The following is a 27,989-nucleotide window of genomic DNA, read 5'->3' as shown; positions in this document are numbered from 1 at the left end:
TTTCCATTATTGTAAATAAAATTGACAGATATGTTTTTTTTTAATGTATTGCTGTAATTAAAATAGGGATATTAAAAAAGAGAGATCTCTTTGAAGTTGTCTTTCAGATCTTTTATTGATATGATGGACATCTGTCAGGGTCAGTCTCGCTTCGCAATAAGACACAGACTCACTTAATGGGTATTAAGGATTTCTGGTTTATTGGAATGATGGCTGACAGAACGAAAAACGGGAAGGGGGGTTGTAGTGTGGAGGTGCCCCTTTTATACCCTCTCGTAGGGCCCCAGGCTCCTCCACCCTTCATTGTCCCAATCCCTCTTGATGGGATCCTTGATGGCTGCATGGGCGTTTTCCCGGTGTCTTCTCTTGTCCTCTTGACTCTGGTGTGTCCTCCGGGGCACCAGGTGCGGCTTATCTCTGCTCATCCGATGTCCTTCTTTTCAGCTGTCTATGGGTCCATGGGTGTGGGTGCTTTGGGTGCTTGTTTTAATCCCTGGTTTAATTATCTTCTTCCTCTATTCCTTAATGATCATGATCTACATTGTGAGGCTCTTTTGTGCCTTGCAACGAGGTCATGACACATCTCACAAAGAGTTTTTGTAGAGCTGCTATAACATCCCTGTTTCGTAAGCTATAGATAAAAGGGTTCAGCATTGGAGGAACAACTGTGATGCACACGGAATAAATCATGGACTTACGTGCTGAGTAAGAGGATACAGGAGTACTGTATGTTAGAATGCTTGCCCCATAGAAGATGCCCACTACAGATAAATGGGACACACAGGTGCCTAATGCTTTGTGCCTTCCCTCAACTGAGCGCATGCTCAAAATCTGCACAAGGATGGCTATGTATGAGAAGAGAATGACTAAGATAGGCAGGAAAAGTAACAACACAGTGTCAAAGTATACTACTTTTTCAAATGCAGATGTGTCAGCACATGTTAGTTTCAGCAAAGCTGGGAATTCACAGACAAAATGGTCTATTATGTTTGACCTACAGTAAGGTAGAGATTGTACATAAATTGCTATGACCATAATGGTAAGCGATGAAGACGACCAGATTCCTGCACTCATGACCAGGCAGATGGTTCTCCTCATAAGAACTGGGTACTGCAAGGGTCTGCAGATGGCGACGTACCTGTCGTATGACATGACAGTCAAAAGGAGACATTCTGAGCTCCCCATGGTCAGCGTGAGAAAAATCTGCACTATGCAGCCTCCTAGTGAAATAGTGTTTCTTTGAGTTAAAAAATTGACTGACATTTTAGGGATCACAATGAGGATTTGTCCCATATCCACACACGACAGTTGGCTCAGGAAGAAGTACATGGGGGTATGAAGTGAGGAGTCCATCTGGATTAGAAAGAGGAGGAGAGAGTTTCCTGTCAGAGCAATAAGACTCATAAACAGGACAATAGCAAAGAAAACAGAGGGAGCTCTCAGGTGCCCAAGTCCAATAAGATGAAATTCTGTCCATGAATTTATACTCTCATTTCCCATGGTGCCTTTGTTTGGCCGGATTTGTGCTCAAGACTGAAAGACAAAATTTACAAGGGTCTAAGTCACAGAAATACCAGCCAGCCAAAAATAATTGAGTTACAATATAACCAGATTGGATGCAGAACACATATTTCAGTTTGTTTGTGCTAATAGAGCCATGGTTCAATGCCGAATCCTGGGCCATCCTTTACCCAGCTATCACCAGCATAGTATCAACTCTGAAATACAACTTATGAAAAGTACCTGTTTCTCTGTCTGGAGATTCACTCCCAAGGTTTCGCTAAAATCTGTTTCCCTGCATTCCAGTCATGATTCCTTTCTTCTGAGCACTGGAGATATAGTCTGTTCTATTTGGGAGCCCTTCAGGTACTTAGGAAAGCCCTGTTTTTTTGGGGGACAAGATGTACATACCTACCAGTTTCAGCCATCACACTTAGGATTTGATTTCTACGCTGTAAACCTACCATAAAAACAAACAGCTTTGCTTAAAAAACAAAACCCACACACAAGAAAAACAACTCATACCTTCACATGTCCAGGCATCAGAGGAAGAGAATTGTTTGCATCTTAAGAGAGTTAGATCTCAGTTATTTTAATATTGATGCTAATAAAACTCGATGTCGTTACTCGTCAATCATACTTTTTCACTCCAGAGCATGATTATTCATGGAAAAGGACTGGTATCAGACAAGTATCTGCCAGAGTCAAGATCTATCGAGCATAAGTCATTCTGGTTGATCGAAATGGCCCAACTCTTAGAAACCATGAATTCTCACTACTACATTTGAACTCAGTTCCATGAGCCCTAATCTGAGTCCTCTGTCCACAGGGAAGAGGAAAGAGCTGCCTAATACGTATAGTTTCTAAACTTAGTTGACTCCATGGGGAAATGCCAGGAGGAACACAGTTTCTCGTTTTGGGTGGTCCAAACAAAGAATGGTGCTTGCATCATTCAGTCCACTCAGGGTTGGCAGCATGTAGGAGAAAGAAATGGAGATGCTGCTGAAGGGCTGCACCCTTTGGGAATTTGGTTTCCAGAGTTGACTCATTAAATGTTGCTTTTCAGAAAGAATCCCTGAAGAATCAGTCAATAACATTACAAGTTGAGCTTTCTAGGCCTCATTACTTTTTGTCTGCTCAAACAACAGGAATATGGAAAGACATCTCCACAGGGATTACATTCCTAGAAATTTCAGGGACTGTAATCTCAGGGACCTATCCTGAAAATGAAATATCCTATTTCATTTACCCTTCGTACCCTTTACTCTTTGGCTTCCTGATACATTATCAAGGTTTGCCTCATGAATTTTACACTGAGGATACCTAAGTCTTTTGGTTTTTTTATAGGTGTTAATGACAATGAGTAGCCAACCAGAAGCATCAAGGAAGCCAGGGAAACCTCAACAGAGAAGCCACCCTTAATAACAGTTGAAATTCCATACTGGACTGGTTGCCGCCCAGATCAGCAAGGAGTGCATTGGGTGCTCTGACTCTGGGCATCCAAGAGTGTGAAGCGGGCTACAAGACTAAGTCCTCTCTGCTAGGCCATCATCGCAAGGGACTGCAATATGACTGGATGGCAAAAAGAAGTGAAACGTTCTAACATGGAATGTTATTGCCCCTCTATACCAACTATAAAAGCATTCTAAAAGCAAATATTTGACACTTGGGAGCAGAGATTCCTAGCTTGAAATGTTACTGTCATGAGTAGTGGTGGCGAGCAGGAGGGGTCCTCTATCCAGGGTGGAAAATGCATGCGTAGTACTGAGGAATTAAGCAGCCATTCAAAGAGACACAGATCAGACCCGCCTTGACTTTTGGGGTTTATCTGTCTGGGTTTTCCCACGCTTCTTCAGTTTGTTGGATTTTCTGTCTTATGTAGCAGTAATAAACACTAGAGACCTATTCCTCGTCTCAGCGTGATTCCTGACTGTTAGGACATCAATCCTAACAAAATCCTACTCCCATTGAAAGAAGGAGGAACAAAGAAAAATAAAGGAGAGACATTTGGGAAAATGTCTTCAGAAAACCAGGAAATTCGGCAAGCCATCCAACAATTGGCAGCAGCCCTGCAACAACAACACCAACAAGTAGATCTCCAGATCAACACATTACAAGCAGCCATGCTACAGCAGTTACAACAACCAGCTCCGATTAACCCACAACCGGTGCCAGCAGCAGCAGCAGCTCCACCAATAGTCTTGAGATCCCAGGGCAGTCTACCAGAGAAGTTTGGAGGAGAAGCAGGACAGTTGAGAACCTTTCTCACACAGTGCACAATGTTTTTCGACAGCAGACTGGCAGAGTTTCCCACAGACAGAACCAGAGTCACCTTCATTCTAAGTCTGCTAAAGGGCCCAGCAGCCAAATGGGCTATTCCCATGGTGGAGAACAACGACCCAATTCTCAACGACTACCAGAATTTTCTGGCAGGGTTCCAAGCACACTTTGACGACCCGATCAGAGAGGTCACTGCCAGCTGGAAATTCAGAAACTCAAGCAAGGCAACAAGAGATTGGGAATCTACGTTGCTGATTTCAAGCTGTTAGCAGGAGATCTAGACTGGAATGAGAGTGCCTTGAAAGACCAATTCAAACAGGGGCTGGATGGAGAAATTAAGAATGAATTAGTGCACCAGGGAACACCAGCTACCCTAGAAGGTTTATATCAACTGTCTGTGGTTGTAGATGCCAGGCTAGAAGAGCTCAGACAGATGCAGCTGGGGAAAGGCAGGGGCCTCAGGGCACTTCCAGGATTTCCAGCTCTCTCTGCAGCATCTCCTTACTCAGGACCAGAGGAGCCGATGCAGATCAGGGCGAGCAGGAGGCTTATTTCCGAGGCTGAGAGACAGAGAAGGAGAGAGAGAGCCCTCTGTTTTTACTGAGGAGTCCAGGGGCACATGGTGAGAGCTTGCCCAGCGAGAAGCCAAGCAAATTCCGTAAGAGCCCCAGGACAAGCAGCTGAAACAAGAGCCACCTCCGCCTTTACTTCCAACCAGGGAAACTCCGTCGGTCTCCCTCCACAGAGCTCAGCAGGGAGACCATCAATCAATTAAGAAGGGCTCATTCTGAGGATTCCAGGCAATCCTTTTACTACTTACCAGTCATAATGCATGTAAACCCAGAGCACCAGGTCAAGCTAGAGGCCCTCGTGGATTCTGGAGCTTCCACCAATTTTATTGATGTACAGACCATACAAGACTTCAACATCCTGACCATAGAATTGCCATGTCCCATAGAAGTGGAGACCATTGATGGCCAGCCCCTCAAGGCAGGGCCAGTTAGAAGGTTCACAGGACCTTTGCAACTAACAACAGGAGACCACACTAAGTGGATCCAACTTTATGTTACGGCATCACTTAATGTGCCTATAGACCTGGGCACATCTTGGCTGAAGATCCACAACCCATTATTGAATTGGACTATGGGAGCAATCTCCTTCCCAGCTAAGGAATGCCAGCACCACAAGATTCAAGCTGCTCTCCTCTCTCCAGCAACCAATGAAGCCACGGAAGCAGGGGGGGGGTTCCAGTTGCCAGCCAAGTATGCAGATTTCGCAGACGTTTTCAGTGAACAAGAGGCCACAGCACTACCCCCCCCCCCCCATAGGGACTGTGATTGCACCATTGAGTTAATACCAGGAGCCAAGATTCCAGCAAGGAAACAATATCCCATGTCCCCCAAGGAACTAGCCACCCTAAAGGATTACTTGGATTCTAATCTCCAAAAGGGTTTCATCTGACCATCTACTTCCCCAGTGTCTGCTCCTACCTTCTGCGTACCAAAGAAGCCTGACCCGTTGGCACCGGCAAACCAGGAGGCACCCATGAGAGTGGTCCATGATTTCAGTTCCCTCAATAAACTTACGATAAAAGAAAATTATCCCCTCCCGCTAATATCTGATCTGCTGGATTGCTTACAGAAAGCACGCATTTTTACTAGGTTGGACCTCAGGAATGCGTACAATCTGATCTGGATGAAAGAGGGGCATGAATATCTGACTGCCTTCAATAGCAGGTTTGGTAAATTTGAGTACCTTGTTTTGCCCTTTGGCTTGTCTAATGCAGGAGCCATATTTTCCCAATTTATGAATCAAATTTTCTCTGATTTACTAGATAAGTATCTGGTCATTTATCTAGATGACATATTAATTTTCTCTGAGGATGCTACAACTCATGTAACCCATGTACGTAATCTCTTACGAAGACTGAGAGAGAACAAGCTGTTCGCCAAGCTAGAGAAATGTGCCTTCGATTTAACTGAATTACATTTCCTGGGCTATAAAATATCAACAGAAGGCATATCCATGGATCCTTCTAAGGTCCAGGCAATTCTCTCTAGGCAACCCCCCCGAAATGTGAAAGATGTACAAAGGTTCCTAGGGTTTTGCAATTTTTACAGGAGGTTCATAAATAAATTTAGTGACAGGGCTAAACCCCTCATACAACTTTTGAAGAAAGGGTCAAAATTCATTTGGGGGGAGAGAGAGCAAGCAGCCTTCCAAGAATTTAAGCAACTCTTTGCATCCCAGCCGCTTTTAAGGCACCCTGATCCCACAAATTCATAATGCATTCAGATGCTTCCGATATTGCCATTGGGGCGGTGTTATTGCAATATACAAACAACACCGAGAATACATTGCTTCCTTGTGCCTTTTTTTCACGCATGCTCTCACCAGCAGAGAGAATCTATGATGTTTTTAACAAGGAGTTGCTAGCAATTAAAGCAGCATTCCAAGAATGGAGGCACTGGCTAGAAGGTGCAGCCTTTCCTGTGAAAGTTTGCACCGATCACAAAAATTTACAGCTTCTACACAACACCAGATCCCTCACTCCACACCAAATCAGATGGAGCCAGTTTTTCTCCCGTTTCAATTTTGTTATTTCTTATGTTCCCAGGGTGCAGAACTGTTTGGCAGATGCCCTCTCTTGATCCATTCAGGCAACCCCCGCTACTCACCAGGAGGTACAGGCTACTATATTACAACCTCACAACTTTCAACAGTCTATGAGGGGGAACCAGACAGAGATTTTAGCAGCAGGCAGACAAGCAGAGGACCTATTTACAAGAGTCAGAGCTCAGCAGCAACAGGACCCATATGCCAGGGCCAGGATGGATGACCTCCAGAGGGACCCGCAAGACACTGCCTCACCATTCAATGTGGAGGCAGGAATCCTCTGGCATAGCGGGCGATTATACATTCCTCCCTCATTAAGGGAAGAAGTACTGAGACTTTGCCATGACCATCAAACGGCAGGCCACAGAGGTGTTTTCAAAACTCTCCATAGAGCTCTGAGAGACTACTGGTGGCCTAAGATGACTGCAGACATAAAGGGCTATGTGGCTCCTTGTCATACCTGTAGACGAGCCAAGCCTCTCCCAGGGAAGCCCACAGGACTCTTGCAACCCCTACCCACCCCCAGTTGGCCTTGGGATACAATCTCCATGGATTTCATCACTGATTTACCCCCGGTCCAGGGGCTGACTTCCATACTAGTGGTGGTGGACCTTTTCACTAAAATGGCGCATTTTATTCCTTGCAAGGGCCTCCCATCTGCGCAAGCCACAGTGCAGTTGTTCATGGACCATGTTTTTAGGTATAAGGTAAAGGTAAAGGTTTCCCTTGACGTAAAGTCCAGTCGTGTCCGACTCTAGGGGGCGGTGCTCATCTCCGTTTCAAAGCCTTGGAGCCGGCGTTGTCCATAGGACACTTCCGGGTCATGTGGCCAGCATGACTCACGGAACGCCGTTACCTTCCCGCCGAAGCGGTACCAATTAATCTACTCACTTTTGCATGTTTTCGAACTGCTTGGTGTGCAGAAGCTGGGACGAGCAACGGGAGCTCACCCCGCCGCGCGGTTTCGAACCGCCGACCTTCCGATCGACAGCTCAGCGGTTTAACCCGCAGCGCCACCGCGTCCCTTGTTTTTAGGTATAGAGGCATGATAAATCACTTGGTGAGTGACAGAGGCCCACAGTTCACTTCCAGGTTCTGGAGGGCCCTTTTCCAGTCATTAGGGGTCCAGATCCACCTATCATCATCACATCATCTGGCTAGTAATGGGCAAGCTGAGAAAATTAACCAATGGTTACAGCAGTATCTCAGGTGTTACACCACTTATCAGCAAGACAATTGGCCAGCCCTGCTCCCCATGGCAGAATTTACTTATAACAACTCTGTGCAATCCTCTACCAAGATGTCTCCTTTCCAAGCACTCTACAGGGTTAACCCTCGGGTGTTGCCCACCTCCTCCCAGCAGGGAGCTGTTCCAGCTGCAGCTGATTTTCTTAAAGAACAACAAGCCGCACAGGAGTTGCTAAAGGAGCAGCTGAACAGGGCAAAGAGTGCTTACAAGAGAGCTGCAGATGCTTACAGACAAGAGGGGCCAACGATTGCAGTAGGAGACAAAGTGTGGCTCTCTACCAAGTTTTTGACCTCTCCCAGGCCCTCCAAGAAGTTGGACTCTAAGTTTGTGGGCCCTTTCACTGTGGTACAGCAGATAAATCCAGTGGCTTATCGCTTAAAGCTGCCACCATCCATGAACATCCATCCAGTCTTTCACAGAGCCTTGCTAGCCAAGGACCCTCCCCCAAGTGCCTTACGATCGCAAATGCCCCCCCCCACCTCCAGTAATTGTGGAGGGGGAGGAGGAATATGAAGTCGAGGAAATTCTGGACTCTAGGAGGAGGGGAAGGGGCATCCAATATTTAATACACTGGAAAGGGTACCCTGAGGAAGAGCGCACATGGGAGAATGCCAGAGATGTGCATGCACCAACGCTGGTTCATCGATTCCATCAGCTTTTCCCTCACAAACCCAAGCCTCGCACTCTACCAGAGATTCCTCACTTGGCTGAGCAAGCAGAGGAATCCCAAGCAGAGGAGTTTGTAAGTTTGCAGCTTCCACCCCCACCTGAAGCCTTGACACCAGAAACAGAGGAGGGGGGAGAGCCGCAGCCCTCTACCTTCGGCTTGCATTTCCCAAGGGGGAGGGGGGGCGAATCTTCTAATTATCTAGCTATTTTCCAGCAGCAGCCACCTGGGCCAGAAGCATTATCAGACCTGGAGAGCAGCACTGATTCGTCCTTGGAGGAGTTTTCCTTTGAAGAATTTCCATCGTTGCCCAGTTCCCATGGGAGCTTGGAAGCAGAGATGGCCTCTTATCAGACCTCTGGAAGGGAGGGGGCTGAAATGGAATGTGAATCTGGAGGGGAGGGTGATGTCATGAGTACTGATGGTGAGCAGGAGGGGGCCTCTATCCAGGAGGGAAAACGCATGCGCAGTACTGAGGAATTAAGCAGCCATTCAAAGAGACACAGATCAGACCCGCCTTAACTTTTGGGGTTTATATGTCTGGGTTTTCCCCCGCTTCTTCAGTTTGTTGGATTTTCTGTCTTATGTAGCAGTAATAAACACTAGAGACCTATTCCTCATCTCAGTGTGATTCCTGACTGTTAGGACAGTTACTGCATAAAGACTAATGTTGGTTTATCCTTAAAAGCAAATTCAGGACTAGAAGCAATTGAGCAGATAGTAAACAAACATTAGGTGGAATCTGATGAGCTCAAGACTGTGGCCAATTTAACTTCTGAAGGAGTGACAGAAAATGCAGCTGAATAAAATTTAAATTCCCCAAGAACAACAGCAAATAATTGTGCAGTTAGAGGGATCGCACCTAACTGATAGAGAGATGGAATTGGCTTGAAAATAACAATTCTATTGAAAGAATTAGAAAGAGTATGATTATCATGTTGTTGTTGTTTATTTGTTTAGTCGCTTCCAACTCTTCGTGACTTCATGGACCAGCCCACGCCAGAGCTTCCTGTCGGTCGTCAGCACCCCCAGCTCCCCCAGGGACGAGTCCGTCACCTCTAGAATATCATCCATCCACCTTGCCCTCGGTCGGCCCCTCTTCCTTTTGCCTTCCACTCTCCCTAGCATCAGCATCTTCTCCAGGGTGTCCTGTCTTCTCATTATGTGGCCAAAGTATTTCGGTTTTGCCTTTAATATCGTTCCCTCAAGTGAGCAGTCTGGCTTTACTTCCTGGAGGATGGACTGGTTTGATCTTCTTGCAGTCCAAGGCACTCTCAGGATTTTCCTCCAACACCACAGTTCAAAAGCATCGATCTTCCTTCTCTCGGCCTTCCTTATGGTCCAGCTCTCGCAGCCATATGTTACTACGGGGAACACCATTGCTTTAACTATGCGGGCCTTTGTTGTCAGTGTGATGTCTCTGCTCTTAACTATTTTATCGAGATTTGTCATTGCTCTTCTTCCAAGGATTAAACGTCTTCTGATTTCCTGACTGCGGTCAGCATCTGCAGTAATCTTCGCACCTAGAAATACAAAGTCTTTCACTGCCTCTACGTTTTCTCCCTCTATTTGCCAGTTATCAATCAAGCTGGTTGCCATAATTTGGTTTTTTTGAGGTTTAGCTGCAAGCCAGCTTTTGCACTTTCTTCTTTCACCTTCATCATAAGGCTCCTCAGTTCCTCTTCACTTTCAGCCATCAAAGTGGCATAATCTGCATATCTGAGGTTGTTAATGTTTCTTCCAGCGATTTTAACTCCATCCTTGGATTCCTCAAGCCCAGCATGTCGCATGATGTGTTCTGCGTACAAGTTGAATAGGTAGGGTGAGAGTATACAGCCCTGCCATACTCCTTTCCCAATCTTAAACCAATGATTATCATACCAAAAGGATAAAAACTTGGGGTGCCCCTGGGAGGGACAAATTACATGGCTTTTGGATCAAATATCTCACAAGCCTGCATTCCAGGTTGGTGACATATTTGAATGAACTTCTATAACCCTCAAAGAATGAAGAATGGAGGACAAGTAAAATAACCTTCCTAGAATAAAGAAAAAGCACTCATTCTGGCAACTGATTATGTGCCATCAAGTCAGTGTCGACTCTTAATAATCACATGGATAGATTTTCTCCGTGAGGATCTGTCCCTAACCTGGTCCTTCAGGCCTTCTGAGGGTGCCCCCATCGCCATGGTAACTGAGCCCATCCCCCTTGCTGCTGGTTGTCCTCTTCTTCTCTTTCCTTCCACCTTTCCCAGCTTTAGAGCCTTCTCCAGAGAGCTGGGTCTTTGCAGAATGTACAGGCCTACTAATTGCCTTCTCATAACATTTAAGATGTTTATGGGAATCACCTAAATATATTCTTATTTGAAAGAAAATGTTATTTTTCCTATTGAGCAAAAAGGAAACTCCAAAAAATTTATACAGCACAAAAGATCAGTTATTAATCGACAGGATGAGCCTCAAAAACAAAAGGAGAAGAAAAATGAAGAAAAATACATCATAATCATATTGTCAGTAAGCAGAGAATGTGTTTGGATTTGCACATGCTATTTAGGGGAAACAGTGACAGAAATAGTACTTATTAATATGTGGAAACTCATTCTAAGAGAAAGTTTAACTGCATGCTGTGAGCACTGTCGTGAATAAGCACATTTTTATCTATAGTTTTGTATTAGCTATATTGCAAAATTTGGATAAATGCTTACATGTAGTCCTCATTTAGCAACCACAATTGGGACCAGCAACTTGGTCATTAAGTGAAGCAAAAGTGAAGCACTAAGTGAAACCATGGTTGTGCTTATCATTTTACTTCAGCTTTCCTTTGCTCTACAGGCCTGCCAAGGTTATAAATAGTTTGATCCTGTTGGACATGAGGAATGGACAGGATCCTCGGGACAGTAAATGCCACCACCTGTCATCTAGACCCATGTCCCTCCTGGATAGTGAGGGTGGCTCAGGAGGTGACATGTGGCTGGGTCCAGGCGATGGTCAATACATCCTTGAGGGAGGGGGTGTTCCCAACTGCCTTTAAGGAGGCGCTGGTAAAAACCCTCCTCAAGAAACCATCGCTGGACCCTACTGTACTGGATAATTTTCACCCAGTCTCCCACCTCCCCTTTTTGGAGAAAGTGGTTGAGAAAGTGGTGGCATTACAGCTCCAGAGGGTTCTGGAGGAAACAGATTATCTGGACTCCTTTCAGTCAGGTTTCAGGCCTGGATATGGGACGGAAACAGCATTGGTCGTACTTATGGATGATCTCTGGTGGGAGCAGGATGGGGGTAGTGCATCCATCCTTGCTCTTTTTGACCTCTCAGTGGCTTTCAATACCATCAACCATGGTATCCTTTTGGGTTGGCTCAGGGAGTTGGGGGTGGGCAGTGTGGTTCTGCGCAGGTTCACCTCCATCCTCCAGGGCTGGTCCCAATTGGTGGAGATAGGGAGTGAGAGATCCAACCCTCGACCCCTCCTTTGTGGGGTGCCGCAGGGCTTGGTTCTCTCTCCTCTCCTATTTAACTTATACATGAAACTGCTGGGTGAGATCATCCATCACCATGGGATGAGGTATCATCAGTATGCTGACGATACTCAATTGTATGCTGTGACTGCCCTCTCTGAGTGTCTGGGGGCTGTGGGGGTCTGGATGGGGAACAACAGGCTTCGGCTGAACCCTGGTAAGATGGAGTCGCTGTGGGTTAAGGGCTGTGCCATATCCGGGACTTTGTCATCTTTGGTTCTGGGTGGGGTTGCACTGCCCCAGACAGACCTGGTGCGTAACTTGGGGGTCCTCATGGACTCACGGCTCTTGATCGAAGAGCAGGTGGCAGCCGTGGCCAGAAGGGCCTTTGCACAGCTTCGTGTTGTGCACCGGTTGCGCCCTTTCCTGGATCGGGAGGCCCTTTGGACAGTCACTCATGCCCTTGTTATCTCCCATATAGACTACTGCAATGCGCTCTACATGGGGTTACCCTTGAAGAGTATCTGGAAGCTTCAGCTGGTTCAGAATGCGGCTGCGCAAGCTGTTTTTGGTGCCCCTAGAAGGGCGCATATAACACCTTTGCTTTGCGAGCAGCGCTGGATACCAGTTTGCTTCTGGGTCCAATTCAAGGTGTTGGTTATCACCTTTAAAGCCCTACATGGCATGGGACCGGGTTACCTGAGGGACCTCCTCTTCCCCGCTTCATCAGCCTGCCCCACCTGGTCATGCAGAGAGGGCATACTGTGGACACCGTCTGCAAGAGAATTCCATCTGGTGGGGTCCAGGAGGCGGGCCTTCTCTGCAGTGGCGCCCGCCCTTTGGAACATCTTGCCCCTGGAGGTGAGGCAGGCCCCATCACTCCTGGCCTTTCGGAGGGAATTGAAGACCTGGCTCTGCAGTAACAAATTTGATAAATAAATAAGTAAATACACACATAAATAAATAAATAATGTCAGGCTTGGTCGCAAAGTTACTTTTTCATCACTGTTGTAACTGTGAACAGTTGCTAAACAAGGACTACCTGTAGTCTGTAATCTCACTATAACCGACTACAATTTCAGTTTGTGCCTTGGGTCGAAAGCATAAAATTGAATAAGTTTGTGCTAAAGTGCAAACCAGTCCTTATCAAACTATAGGCTAAAAGAATTCTGTGCCAGAGTTGGATAATTATGATCTTAGCCAGTTTGCAAAAAGACGCAAATGAGTCAGAGTCCTGGGCTGTCCTTTGTTCTTTTCCCTGAAAACATTTTCCAGCACTCCTGATTCTCAGGCTGTAGCTAAGTAGATCTGAGACCTTTATACAAAACTGAAAAACCATATCTTTCGGAGCTGGCGTGATTTAGGAGCAGAGTGGGTAGCTGGCTCAGGTCGACTCAGCCTTCCATCCTTCCAAGGTTGGTAAAATGAGTACCCGGCTTGCTGGGGAAGATGACGACTGGGGAAGGCAATGGCAAACCACCCCACTCTATAGTCTGCCAAGAAAAAGTCGCGCAAGCAGCATCCCTCCAAAGGGTCAGACATGACTCGGTGCTTGCACAGGGGACCTTTCACCTTCACAGGAGCAGAGCTGCTTGACAGAAAAATCCCACCATGATTAAGAGTGAAAGCCAAGTTTAAAGTAGAATTTCCGGGCAAGCCATATTAGCTCTGCACCCTTGTTTGCTTTTTTGGATTATATAGCCACCCATCTCAAATACATGACTCTGGGCGGCTTACAACAATTAAAAGCAATACAAAAACAAGCAAAAAAAAAGTAAAAAACCATATAAAACCATATAAAAAACCTCTCCTTTCTCTAAATATTCAGTCTACACACAGAGAAGAATTGGATGTTGCTTGAGATTCTTCCCTATTCCAAAGTTCAATTGCAATATATTCAGCTCAACACTGTCTGCAGTGAAGGTGCAAAGGCGTGGAAATATTGATGCTGATCAAATAACTAATGTATAATAAGACAAGGGAGGGTTGACTTAAATATGGCATCTATTGAAGTGGGGAGAGCAACATTTACAATATGTCAGGCACAGCATCACAATCCAAGATCCATTTCTTTTGTACATGCTTAGGATTGGGGTGAGGCTTGGATTATGATGTTGTGCTTGCCATATTGCGAATTTTGGACCATCCCCAAACACCCCTGATCTGCTTACCTCTAATGCAATTCTCTTCACTTTTGTTGCATTTGACAATGGCCGGAATGCTTAGAGTCAGACACAAAAATATATTCTTCTGGCAATTATGCACAAAGAAAAATTTGAGCCTATCAAAATACATTGACACATGTGTTTATGTATCTTTTATATATGTGCATCTTATATATTATTTTTCCTTACTGTTTCTGTTATAGACTTTTCCTAAATTCCATCCATAGTCAATCCATGTTTGGAATGGAAACCATGGAAGCATGAAAACCATCTCTGCACCAACTTGGTTCAATGGAAGACATTTAATTATAAAAAGAATAATAGTACCATTCATTCAGTTTCAACAAAAAAAATCTTAAAGAGCTTGCACCTTAATCAAACAATCAAATTCTCTGTTTACAATGTTTGCATTTCTTTGAAAAGTTGCCTTGCAAAACGTTTTCTCATTAAAAGTTCTTTAATATTATGGTTAAAATCATCAACTTCAACAAGACCCATTGGTACTTATTAAAAGGCTTCATTACATGGCTGTTGTTTAAAAACTATTTTAAAAAAAGAAATCTCAAGAGAAAAGGCTTCAGGTAATGACAGTCTTTGCTTCTGGGAAATGGTTACTTTCTGAAGAAAGTCTAGGGAACTCTTGAGATATTTTGAAATCTCAGCTGCAGACTCCCAACAGGTTTAAATATATATATGCTTGATTGGATTGGATTGCTAGAAAATATTAACAACAGGATAATTATCCAAGCTGTTGCTTTTCAGCTAATAAGACACATCACTTGAGACAAAATCTAATTGGTCACGTAGTAACATATTATTATATCAATTATCCATATTTTTTAAATTTCCAATTATCAATAAGAGTGGAGTCTCCAAAACTTATGATTAGCTCCCTTTCCCCCCCCCCCCAACTTTCCCAGCCAATGCATGTATACTTCCAAACTGGAAAACTAGGAAAAACTGCTTAATTGAAAGCCAAGTCTTGAGAAATGCCTGAATTATCAATAACACGGCTAATCACTTAAAATACACAATGATGATGCACAACCAATTCATATAATCCACAAGAAAAAGATTTTGATGTAGGATCCCATAGGCTGGTGATAGTTCCATGTTATTCCATGAGTTGTGGGGGGGGGCAATATTTTGTCACAGTGTGATTCAGGGGGGGAAATTATTCTGTTAGTTGACATGAAGGGATGGGTGGGAAGAGTGCACAGAGAAAGTGCTTGGGACATTTGGACGCCCAGAATGAAAGGAAATTATAACTAAATATTGGCTTAGTCAAAGGATCTCTCCATTTCAGATATGTGGTTGAAACAGAAATCTATTGATATGTATACAAGGCAAAGGAACAATTATAAAATTTAGATGATGACATTGAGACAATTGATGAAGGATGCGCGAATGATGAGAGGTTCTGAATATAGAATACACCATTTCTTGGTAGCATCAAGAGTAGATCTTAAGAAAAATTGGACATGAAAGCAAGTAGTGAAAGAAACTAGAGTGGAAGTAGAATTGCTAGAAGTAAAAATAGAAGTTTTATAGAATAAAGTATTTCCCAGAATTGATGGGGCAAGCTGACAGTGGAAAAAAGACCTAACAGAGTAACTTGCCTTTTTAACACCTTCCCTTGCCTATAAGACTTGCATCACTTCCTCTATCAGTTAAGTCCTTTTTTTTCTTCTGTCTTTGACAGAAGATCACATTCTCACTTCTTCTCCATAATGAAGAAGAGACATTACAGGCTCTTATCTGGATGGATTTAAGTAAGCATCACTATCGAAGCAAATATCTGTAGCTCAGGGTTGAACTGTGGAGTCCTTGGTGCTCTCTGAGCCTTGTTGTTTTCTTGCAGATGTTCATTGCCAGACTAGGCAACATCTTCACTAGGCACTGAAAATGTTGCCTAGTCTGGCAATGAAACGTCTGCAAGAAAACAACAAGGCTCAGAGAGCACCGAGGACTCCACAATTATCACTATGTTGTTTCCTAAATAAAGCTTATCTTTATTTTCTTTCATGCAAGAATCAACCTAAAGGATACCATCTTGCAAAATTTAGTGTTTTCCCTTCACATAGTTTTTCTACTAAGCAAACCTACTGGCTAAAGAATAGAAGGAATGTGCTCCAGATGTTATATGACATCTCCCAGCATCCCCCATCATTAGCTCTGCTAGTAAGGGCAGTTGATAAGGGCAGCCAAGACATTTAGAGAACTGAAGCTCCTATATGTGTTCTTGCAAAAAGTTTTCCTATTTTTTGTGCAAAGTGCTCTTTCCCTATCCTATCTTCAGAGTTCCAGTATGTATCTGGCCTGTGTTACATGCATATTTGTGAGTGTGTGTGTATACATTCAGTCCCAGGTTCCATGGACCCCCATCTAGTGGACTTTAGATGCAGTGACCCCTTCTTCAAAATGGCCCTTTAAAACAAGGATTCCTTGCATATCTATATGTGCTTGTGTGTGTGTGTGTGTGTGTGTGTGTGCATGTGTGTGTGTAAAAATGTGTTGAAGCAGAACAGAAAGAGTATTGATGCTTTCGAACTCTGGTGTTGGAGAAGACTCCTCAGGATACCATGGATAGCCATAGACCTATGACAGCAACCAGTGAGTTTCACATGAGAAAGGTTGATAAACTGATTAAGGATAATTGGCAAATCACTCAAAGGGAAATTGCTGTCAAGCTCGGCTTTTGATAGGAATGTGTGAGTCATATTATTGATGTCCTTCAATATTGGAAGGTTTGTCCAAGAAGGGATCCTCTCATGTTGATGGCAGAGATGAAAGCTTCAGGAATTTAAGCTTGTCAGCAATTGTTCTCACACTAGAATAATGAAGGTGAGGAATTTCTTCACAGCATTGTGACAGTTGACAAAATCTAGGCTCATCATTATGACCCAGAAAAGAAATATCAGTCTATGGATTACCATTACAAAGACTCACCTGGGGGGGGGGAGGAATCAGAACCCAGGCTTCAATAGGTAAAATCACAATTACAATTTTTTTGGAGCACAATATCATTCACATGGATTTCCTTGGACCTAGCATCATTATTAGCTCAGAGCAACTACATTGCAACATTCAAAACTTTGAAACAAAGATTAAGCAGACTTCAGAGAGATTTTTATTGCAATATGGCAACACTAGGGCCTCATACCTCATGCACCACCCAAGAGACAATTGTGAAGCTGGACCTCGCTGTCTTGCCCAACCCACTATACAGTCGAGACTTGGTGCCATGCAACTTCCACCTTTCCCCAAAAGTGAAGGAACACCTTTGTGAGCATCTGTTTGACTTAAATGAAAAGGTGGAAAGGACTGTCAGAACCTGGCTGAAGAGACAGAATGTGAAGTTCTTTCACGACAGCTATAGGAAGCAGGTCAATTATGGGCAGATGTAGCAAATAGTAGTGACTGCGTGGAGAAGTAAACATAGGTAACAAAAGAGCACAATTATTTTCCTGTTTCATTTATTAAAATATCCTTATTTAAAGTTAATGGAGGTGGACATTCATATGTTCATTTTAGCAGCGATTATACAGTATATTAATATTTGACTATTTTTTCTATTTGATTTCTACTCATGAATCTATTTGCCAAACAAGTAAATAAATTGGTTACATTGTTTTTTCATTGTCCAACCCCCCCTTTTCTTTTCCTGTCTTCTCTACTCTGCTTTAATCATCCTGAAGTAACAAGCAGTCTTCAGTGAATTACACAAAAGAACTGGAATCTTCTGGGATTGAAAAAAAAATCTGAGAAGGATGTAAATTAATGCTGAGTTTTCCTTCTAAATTCTTGTAAGTAATGCACCAACAGTCTCTCCTATGACTTCCTTTATCGGAAAGAAAGAAACCAGCTTTGCTCATAGCCAAAAAAATTATCCTCTATTTCTTGTCTTCACATTATAATTTTATTAGAGCAACTATGGTCAACAGATATGTAAACTCTAAGAACTGATAGCTGAAAGGAAGAAAGCAACTAAGTGAGATCTCAGCTTTATATACCAGAGGCAATATTTTGATCAAATCACTAATGAAAAAAGAAAAACCATTGTGAGATACAGATGAAAAGGAACAGAGATGAATGAAGGTAAGATATTACATAACAAACAACCCAGATTGTTAGGACTGAATCTATATAAACATCCTATATATAGCCTAACCTAAGTCTAAAACTTGTTAATTTGCTATTATCTTCTATCTTGTCAATGTAATGCGTATGTACATTCGTGTAGGTTGCCCAGAAGGTAGACTGGAATCTACTGGTAGATCTCCAAGTGATTTCCAGTAGATTGGTAAAAGGGTTGGGCTCAGAATTGTTTAACAAGAACAACAACAGAATGATTTCACCTAAACTATGTTGCTGAAACAAGGGAAGCCTGGTGTAATTAGGAGAGGTTTTAGCAAGGAAAGACTGAGCGGTCCGTGCAGAGTTTGCACTCAGATCAAAGTCCTGGGCTCAGAAGTCTTTCATTCTACTTCTGCACCAAACTCTGGCTGTGTAAGTTACACAAGTCAACTGTCTTGTGGCAAAGCTGCTTGCATCATACATTGAAGATGACAAAGGAGATGGTTCTTCCTTGCTTTCATCTCTCTTTCTGTATATCAGTTGGGTCCTTAAAATAACATGACTTCTCAGTGGGCATTTCCTGACTGTCAGCCAAAAACTAAACAGGTGTGAAGTTTGCTGCCCCATTGCCAATCCCTTTTCTGCCTCCATTGCCCCTTTTCTAACTCACTGCCAAGTGGTGTTGTCTTGATCGTGCATATAGAGCAGATGATAAGAAAATGATGGATTAAGTCCACTGACTTTGCCATCTTCCCTCCTTTTCCTGGCATCAGCTGGTGGAAAACGCATCCTGGGGCTGCAGTGGGGATGGGTATACCTGGCCACATGGCTTTGACCATCATCTCTAAACTCCTTCCTGTGCTCCTGTTCTTGTAACCCATCTGTTGTAACCTGAGCTAAATAGATTTTCTTTTCAAAAAGTTTGGAATCATGAAGGGAGCTGAATCACATCCCTTTTGCTCAAGATTGCTCTCCCCTTTTCCTTTTTCTATGTAGGCAACAAATGCCCATTTCTGATTCCTCCATGCTCTGATCAGGAGGCAGTGAAGGGGAAAGAAAGTTATTCTGTCGTCATCATCATCATCATCACCATCATCATCATCAGTTGTAGCTGCTCACTCCAGTAGACTCTGGGCAGCTTACAAAATCCAATTTGTTTCTTTATTTGAACTATTTCTAAAGTGGCCCATCTCACACTACAGTGACCCTAAGTGGCAAACAAGGATTAAAACTGAAACAAACCCACAATTTAAATCACAGATAGAAATAGCAAAGTGAATGTAATCATGTAGTGTGCCTGCATCAGTGATATCATGTGCACTTCTGGTCGCCAAACCTCAAAAAAGATATAGTGGAGCTAGAGAAGGTTCAGAGGGGGACAGCTAAGATGATCAAGGGGCTGGAACAGCTTCCTGAGGAGGAAAGGTTGTGGCATTTCGGCCTTTTTTGTCTAGAAAGGAGGTGACTGAGAAGGGATGTGGATGAGGTATACGACATTATGCATGCACAAAAAGCTGCAGATGGAAGTACTGCATTAGCAATTTATATTATTTCAGGGATGTATGGAGTGGGAGTGAGAGGCATTTATTACTTCAGATTTGTTGATGGATATCCTTTGCACTGTAGTATTGATCGGGGAGCAGGGGCAAACAGTGTTCCTTGTATATTCTCTGTGTTTCAAGACCCACAGAAGTGAAGACACTCACAGATCAAATTAATTCTGCCTTAAGAGAATGATGTGGAAATGGCCTTTGACTCACTGGGGTGGAATGGACTTGAAATCCAATACAGTATCCCAGATATGGAAGTTATTCACATTATGCACAAAGGCCCTCAGCCTAGATCAGCCTTCCCGAGCCAGCAGGCTGGCTGTTGGCAGCAGGTTAGGGAAGACTGGTCTCAGTTTTGCAGAGTTAATGCAGCATCCATAGACAGTGGGCAACTTTTTCAGTGCACAGATCAAAAACCAGTGCGTAGGAGGAATATTAATAAAACTGTTTTAGATGGATGAAATTAATGGACCAAGTCCTACAGTATAGCGAAACAAGTGGTAGAGTAAGGGGTCAAAATTATTATCCATTTTTATCTGGTGAAAGAAATTCTTTCCTATTCCTAAACACAGTCATCATTTGGAACACGAAAATAAAACTGAGCTACTGTGCTACTGTGTTTCCCAAGAGACCATTTTCTTTCACCTGAGGTATACAGTATTTATGCATCCTTAAGACTGTTGTAAGAGGGACGCGGTGGCGCTGCGGGTTAAACCGCTGAGCTGTCGATCGGAAGGTCGGCGGTTCGAAAACGCGCGGCGGGGTGAGCTCCCGTTGCTCGTCCCAGCTTCTGCACACCAAGCAGTTCGAAAACATGCAAATGTGAGTAGATTAATTGGTACCGCTTCGGCGGGAAGGTAACGGCGTTCCGTGAGTCATGCTGGCCACATGACCCGGAAGTGTCCTATGGACAACGCCAGCTCCAAGGCTTTGAAACGGAGATGAGCACCGCCCCCTAGAGTCGGACACGACTGGACTTTACGTCAAGGGAAACCTTTACCTTTACTAAGACTGTTGTATACAGATGTCTTAGGATGCGGGAGAGCCATACATTGTAATAACACAAAGTTCTCTTGGGAAATTGTTCATTCTAGAATGCTCACCAAACTGTTATTTCTATTCCACAGATATTTCAGTTTGCAAAAGTTACTGTCTTTCAGCATCATCTCATATTTTAAAAACTGGTATCAGTTAAATTGGAGGCAAATAACTGTGTTCAGAACATCAGAAGGTGGTCTTTAGAAAATGTTTTCCTTGTTAAAAACAGCTGTTTATTGGCTGCAGTGCTGTCAGGGTCAGGCTCGCTTCGCAATAAGACACGGACTCACTTAATGGGTATTAAGGATTTCCGGTTTATTGGAATGGTAGCTGACAGAACGAAAAACGGGAACGGGGTTGCGGTGGTGATGCGCCCTGTTTATACCCTCTTGCGGGGTCCCGTGCTCCTCCACCCTTCATTGTCCCCAATCCCTCTTGATGGGTTCCTTGATGGCTGTGTGGGCGTTTTCCCGGTGTCGTTCCTTGTCTTCTTGGTTCCGGTGTGTCCTCCAGGGCACCAGGTGCGGCTTATCGCTGCTTATCTGAAGCCCTGCTTTTCAGCTGTATATGAGTCCATGGGTGTGGGTGCTTTGGGTGCTTGGATTAAGCACTGTTTTAATTATCTCCTTCCCCTTTTCCTTAATGATCATGATCCACATTGTGAGGCTCTTTGTGCCTTGCAACGGGGTCATGACATGCTGCCCCCCGAAGATGTCTTTTAGGGTGCTGGTTTCTCTGGGTATGCCTCGTGGAAACGTCTGGTTAGTTGTCTTGCTCTGACATGTTGTGCCTGGACCCACTCTGGGTGGGGGAAATGTTTCCACTTGACGAGGTATTGCAGCTTGCCTCTTTGCTTTCTTGAGTCCAGTATTTCTTGTACTTCAAAATGTTGTTGGTTATCTATCATGGTGGGTGGGGGCGGTGGTTCCTCCATATGCCATTTGGATGTGTTTGTCGGTTTCAGTAGAGTGCAGTGAAATACCGGGTGGACCCGTCGCAAGTTGTGAGGCAGTTCCAGTTTGAATGTAACTGGATTGATTACCTCTGTGATTTTAAAGGGTCCGATGAATTTAGGTGCCAGCTTCTTCAAGGGCTGCGAGGTTTTTATGAACTTAGTGGAGAGGTAGACCCTATCTCCCACTTTGTAGTTCGGTGCCTCCGCCCTGTGGTTGTCCACATATTTTTTGTACGTAGTTTGTGCGTCTGCTAGGGCCATTTGGATGATTGGCCAGGTTGTCGCCAGCTGTGCTGGCCAGTCGTCTGGTGAGCAGGGTGGGGCCTCTGGTTGAGGTAGTTCTGGTATTGGTACAAAGTCTCTTCCATAGACCTTAAATGGGGTGTGGCCAGTGCTTTGGTGTACTGCATTATTATAGGCTACCTCTGCAAAAGGTAGTAGGTCCACCCAGTTGTCCTGTTGGTAATTTATGAATGCCCTCAGGAACTGTTCAAGTGTTGAGTTTAGGATCTCTGTAGATCCGTCCGTGTGTGGATGCCACGCAGTGGATAGTGCTTGTTTAGTCCCGATTAGTTTTAAAAATTCCCTCCAAAACTTTGACGTAAACTGTGTGCCCCTGTCGGTCACCAACCTGCAGGGGGCGCCGTGGATCCTGTATATGTGTGTCAGGAACAGGCGTACTAGTTGTTGGGCGGAGGGGATGGTCGCGCACGGAATGAAGTGTGCCTGCTTTGAGAAATAGTCTTTTACCACCCAGATTACTGTTTTCCTTTGACTGGGTGGGAGGTCCACAATAAAATCCATGGAGATTTCTTCCCATGGCCGGGAGGGGCTGGCTACCTGTTGCAGCAGCCCTTGGGGTTTCCCCCCTTTCCGTTTGGAGGTGGCACATGTGGGTCAGGTGGCAACGTAGTCTTTCACGTCTTTTCTCAGGTTTGGCCACCAAAATTGCCTCCTCATTAGATGAAGGGTTTTCACGAACCCAAAATGTCCCGCCGTTTTGTCATTGTGTGATCTGTTTAAAATTTCCCCCCGCAGTGATTCTGGCACATACAAGACCTTCTCTTTCCAGGCGAGGCTGTCCTTGATAGATACATGGTGTCGGTTGTTTTGCAACCATGTATCTGTTTGTAGTGCTTGTGAGAATCTTTGTTGCCAGTTAGGGGAAATTGAACGGCGGCTCCGTTCGTTCCCTGCCGTTTGTGCTGGCGTGCGCTGATTCCTTGTCTGGCTGCGCGTGACAGCTGGGCAACCCAGCTGTTTGTCGGTCCATACCATCCCCACAATGTCTGAGGTTTGCGTGTTGTCCTGTGGCCGTCGGGAGAGGGCATCCGCCAGGAAGTTCTTCCTGCCCGGTATAAATTTCAGCGTGAAATTAAACCGGCTGAAGAACTGTGCCCAGCGCACCTGCTTCGGGCTGAGGTGTTTAGGTGTGCTGAGAGCCTCCAGGTTCTTGTGGTCTGTCCAGACCTCGAAGGGGCAGGCGGCCCCTTCCAGCAGGTGCCTCCACGTTTCCAGAGCTGCTTTTACTGCAAACGCCTCCTTTTCCCATACATGCCATCTCCGCTCTGTTTCGGAGAATTTGCGGGAAAGGTAGGCACAGGGCTTTAGCTGGTTGTCAGAGTCCCTTTGGAGCAGGAGAGCTCCGATGGAAAAGTCGGAGGCGTCTACTTGCACTACGAAAGGCTTGGTGGGGTCGGGGTGTTGTAGCACTGGCTCAGCTGTAAAGAGGTTTTTTAGTCTCTCGAATGCCGTTTGACAATCAGCTGTCCAGTTTAGTAGCGCCCCTGGGTTTCTTGATTTGCGCGTGTCCCCCAAGCCCTTAGTCTTAAGCAGGTCTGTTAGGGGTAATACAATCTCCGCCAGTCCCGGGATGAACCCCCTGTAAAAATTTGTGAATCCGAGGAAACTTTGAAGTTGTCTCCTCGTGCGTGGGCGCTCCCATGCCAGTATAGCTTGGACCTTGCTTGGGTCCATTTCTATTCCTTTAGCAGAAATCCTATACCCTAGGTAGTCAATTTGTTTCTTGTGAAACTCGCACTTGGAGAGTTTGGCAAAAAGCTCTGCCTTGTGAAGTTTCCTGAGCACTTCTTTTAACAAGCGTTCGTGCTCACGTTCTGTTTCAGTGTAGATCAATACATCGTCGAGGTAAACCAAAACCCCCTTAAAAAGGTGGTCACGCAGGACCTCATTGATTAATTGCATGAATACCCCCGGTGCACCTGCCAGTCCGAATGGTAGCACCTTGTACTGAAACGACCCCAATGGGCAGTTGAAAGCAGTTTTCCACTCATCCCCCTCCCGTATCCGTATACGGTAATAGGCTTCCCTTAGGTCCAGTTTAGAGAATACCTTACCCTTTGCCAGGTGGGACAAGATGTCCTTTATTAAGGGTAAGGGGTATTTATTTGATATGCATGCTGCGTTTAATCTGCGGTAATCTGTACAGAGCCGCAGTGACCCATCCTTTTTCTCTCGAAAGAGGACTGGCGCTCCTACTGGAGAGTTTGCAGGCTCGATAAAACCTCTTGCCAAGTTTTTGTCCACAAAGTCCCTCAATGCTGCCAGCTCCCGCTGGGTCATGGCATATATTTTGGGTTTGGGTAGGGGTACCCCCGGGACCAGTTCAATGGCACAGTCCGTTTTCCTGTGGGGGGGGGGAGCTTGTCCACCTCTTTCTCACTGAAAACGTCTGCAAAGTCCACGTATTTGATTGGCAGTCCCTCTGGCAGTGCCGCCTCTCTGTGCTCTGCAGTCGTCGTTGCCCCCCCCCCCATGGCCGCTCGGGGGACCCTGTTCCCTGCAGGTGCTTGATAACGCCCATCAGCAAACTTAATCTCTCTGGTTTTCCAGTTGATGACTGGGTTTTGCTGCACGAGCCATGGGATCCCTAGTATGAGTAGGGGTTGCCCCACCGGTGCCACGATGAAAGCCAATTTTTCCTCGTGGCTGCCGAGCCTTAGCGCGGTTTCTCCAGTGTATTGGGTGACCGGGCCCCCTCCTGCTGCTGATCCGTCAAGCTGCGTGAACACCAAATGGTGCTGAAGTGGATAGCAGCGGAGGTTAAGCGCAGCTACCAGGTCTGGGTGCATTAGACTTTTGGAGCAGCCAGAGTCAATCAGTGCCCAGACCTTTTCAGTTTTATCCCCATGGGTGAGGGTGACACGGACATAGAGGGTGGGGCATTCCTCACTCACCCCTTTGTCGTTGCACCTGTTACTCTTCTCCACCTGTCCTTCGGCACCCCTTAGGCCAGGTGGCTGTCGTTTCCCGTCGGCTCATCGGGATTGCTTCCCTCCTCCTCTGAGCTGTAGGGGAAGTGTCTGGCTCGATACTCCCCCTTCGCTGCTGGTCGCTTTCTAGGCACTGGGGTTGGTGCGGTTGGTGCCCTCCTTGTGCTCTCTCTGGGTGTCGGTTTGGGGCATGTTGCTGCCTTGTGGTCGTCCTTGCCGCACGTGAAGCACTGCCCTTTTGCAAAGCACTGGTCCCGTTCCTCCTTCCACGGTTGGGGTCTCGCCTTCCCCGGCCTCGCAGCTGTTCGTGGGGGTCTCGTTGCCTCCGTCTGCTGCACTTCCTTCTTGGTGTGGAGGAACGTGTCGTGGGCGTCTTCTGCTTCTCCCGCCAGCCGGATCCATTCGGTCATGGAGTTGGGATTGTTGCGGCAGAGTGCCCACCAGAGGACGTTTAAGTTAAGTCCTTGTTTGAATTTCTCAATAAGGGTCGATTGAGACCAGGTGTCCACTTTTCCGGCTAGGGCTTGGAACTCCATGGCATACTCTGCCATAGGGCGCTGGCCTTGCCTGAGTGTTTTCAGCACCCTTTTAGCTCTTTCTTGCTCCAGGGGGTCCCTGAAGTGCAGCTCCAATGCCCGCAGGAATTCTGTGCTGTCCTGCAGCACTCCGGCACCTGATTGGCACAGCTGGACGTACCAATCGGCGGCCCGACCTTTTAACTTTATGGCCAGGGCATTGACTTTGCCCCTTTCCGTCCTGAAGCAGGGACCCCATTCTTCGAGGTAGTACCTCGCATTTGTTAGGAAAAACGAGAGTTTTGAGGGGTCCCCATCAAACTTTACGCCAAAGTCCTTGGCAGCCGTTCTGATTTGGCTCCAGGTCATCTCTGGGCCATGCCGCGTGCTCCGCGGGGGCTGGTGCGGGTCGGATTGTCTCCAGTCCTCTTGCGGTAGCCTTGTCTCTCTCTGGGTCTCCTCGCAAGTAAGCCGGCCCGTAGGCAGGGTGGGAGGGCGGGATGTCCTCCATCGAGTGAGCTCTTGGCCCCTGCCGTCGCCGCCGCCGTACTCCGGGTCCTCGCTCCGCCTTTTGTCCGGGTGCATCTCCGGTCGTCGGGTGGGCTCCTGGGATCGGGCTCCTCCGTAGCAGCTGCCGTCCGCTGGGTAGCCACTCCGCCTTTCGTCCGGGTGCATCTCCGGTCGTCGGGTGGGCTCCTGGGATCGGGCTCCGCCGTAGCAGCTGCCGTCCGCTGGGTAGCCACTCTGTCTTTCATCTGGGGCCGCCTCCGTTCGTCGGGTGGGCTCCTTGGACCGTGCTCCTTCATAGCCGCCACCTCCCGCGAGGTCGTCCCGCCGTCTCTCGTCCGGGTGCGTCTCCACGATGCTGCTGCCATGGGGTTTCTGCGCCGCCGTCAGCTGTTGGAACAGCAGCTGCATCGCCTGCATTCCTTCCTCCAGCGCGTCCAGCCTTGCCGCCGCCTGCAGACTCCTGCCGGTGCGCTCGCCACTCCATTCGCCCTCCCTTCGGGTGGCCGTTGTGGAGGACGGACCTTCCCTCGGTCCCTCCGGGGTGCCGGGCGATTCCTTGATTCCGTCCGCCGTGGGTGTCGGCTCGGCTCGCGCTTCCTTCGGGGTGCTGGGCGAACCTGGGGAGGACCCCCTCGTCTCGCACCCGGCGGCTCGCGGGCCCCGGGGTGCCGGGGTGGTTCCCTCCCACTCCTCTTCTCCCGAGCTGGATCCCATACTTACCCGGGCGTGGCACCGCCCGGACCTCAGTCGCATCCTGCCCGGGGAAAGGGGAGCTTCGCCGGGTGCCGAGTGGTTGCTCATACCTAGCTGGGTCCCTCACAAGCTGGTTGGATAGGTGCTAGGTAAAAAATTTTTGTCGGTTCCCGTTTTTATGTCAGGGTCAGGCTCGCTTCGCAATAAGACACGGACTCACTTAATGGGTATTAAGGATTTCCGGTTTATTGGAATGGTAGCTGACAGAACGAAAAACGGGAACGGGGTTGCGGTGGTGATGCGCCCTGTTTATACCCTCTTGCGGGGTCCCGTGCTCCTCCACCCTTCATTGTCCCCAATCCCTCTTGATGGGTTCCTTGATGGCTGTGTGGGCGTTTTCCCGGTGTCGTTCCTTGTCTTCTTGGTTCCGGTGTGTCCTCCAGGGCACCAGGTGCGGCTTATTGCTGCTTATCTGAAGCCCTGCTTTTCAGCTGTATATGAGTCCATGGGTGTGGGTGCTTTGGGTGCTTGGATTAAGCACTGTTTTAATTATCTCCTTCCCCTTTTCCTTAATGATCATGATCCACGTTGTGAGGCTCTTTGTGCCTTGCAACGGGGTCATGACAAGTGCTATCTCTACTCCAGGAGTTTTGTCCTAAATCTATAGTGACCTCTATCAAGCCTATGGGATCTAACTTTTTTTAAAATTATTTTTAATTAGAATCTCAAGATCCATCAAACCTAAGGTATGGTCAAATGTCATACACTGAGAATGAAAGAATACTGAACTCAGGTATTTGTTCTGATTGCTAGAACTGAGCAATCCTTTCATATGTAAATGTATCCAAATTTCAAATACATATTGTCCCTCAAGGGAAAATGCCAAGTCAAGAAAAATTAAGCTTTCTCCCATACACACATGCTTCCAATTCTCAACTGTCACCTCCGAGAGCTATTTTTCCAAAACTAAAAATGGCATTTTTGGGGTTTCTGTGATATCTACATTTAATGTATGGTGTCACTAATCTTGAATTTGAAAAGTTCAGGTGAAAAAGGGCTGTTGAAAAACCTGCAGCAAATGGTCCACAACTTCCATGTCTGAGTGGGAAGACTCTTTTCTGAAACTCTGGAGAAAAGTTAGGGTCAATAATCCAGGCTTAGATGGACCATATGTATAATGCAGCTCCAGATGCTCTTAACAGAATCATCCAAATTCCTCTCGATGTACTATTAGTATATTAACTATTGGTACTAACAACCTTTATTGGAGGAAAATCCTGAGAGTGCCTTGGACTGCAAGAAGATCAAACCAGTCCATCCTCCAGGAAATAAAGCCAGACTGTTCACCTGAGGGAATGATATTAAAGGCAAAACTGAAATACTTTGGCCACATCATGAGAAGACAGGACACCCTGGAGAAGATGCTGATGCTAGGGAGAGTGGAGGGCAAAAGGAAGAGGGGCCAACCAAGGGCAAGATGGATGGAT

At 46.1% G+C, this 27,989-nt stretch overlaps 1 protein-coding gene across 1 annotated transcript; it reads right to left on the bottom strand.

The window, feature by feature from the left end:
- Window positions 1-140: 140 nt before the first annotated feature.
- LOC134489933 (olfactory receptor 2Z1-like) lies at window positions 141-26,610 on the bottom strand. Its single transcript, XM_063292809.1, has 4 exons — window positions 26,526-26,610; window positions 25,833-26,426; window positions 589-1,469; window positions 141-149 (listed from the first exon to the last, which is right to left on the bottom strand). The coding sequence occupies exons 1-4, from the start codon at window positions 26,608-26,610 to the stop codon at window positions 141-143; spliced, it is 1,569 nt and encodes a 522-aa protein (XP_063148879.1).
- Between the last annotated feature and the right edge of the window lie 1,379 nt (window positions 26,611-27,989).

The sequence above is a fragment of the Candoia aspera genome, chromosome 2 (genome assembly GCF_035149785.1).
Source record: "Candoia aspera isolate rCanAsp1 chromosome 2, rCanAsp1.hap2, whole genome shotgun sequence".
Lineage (NCBI taxonomy): Eukaryota > Metazoa > Chordata > Lepidosauria > Squamata > Boidae > Candoia > Candoia aspera.
The sequence above is the reverse complement of the archived record's forward strand: the minus strand, read 5'-3'. Positions and strand labels throughout refer to the sequence as shown.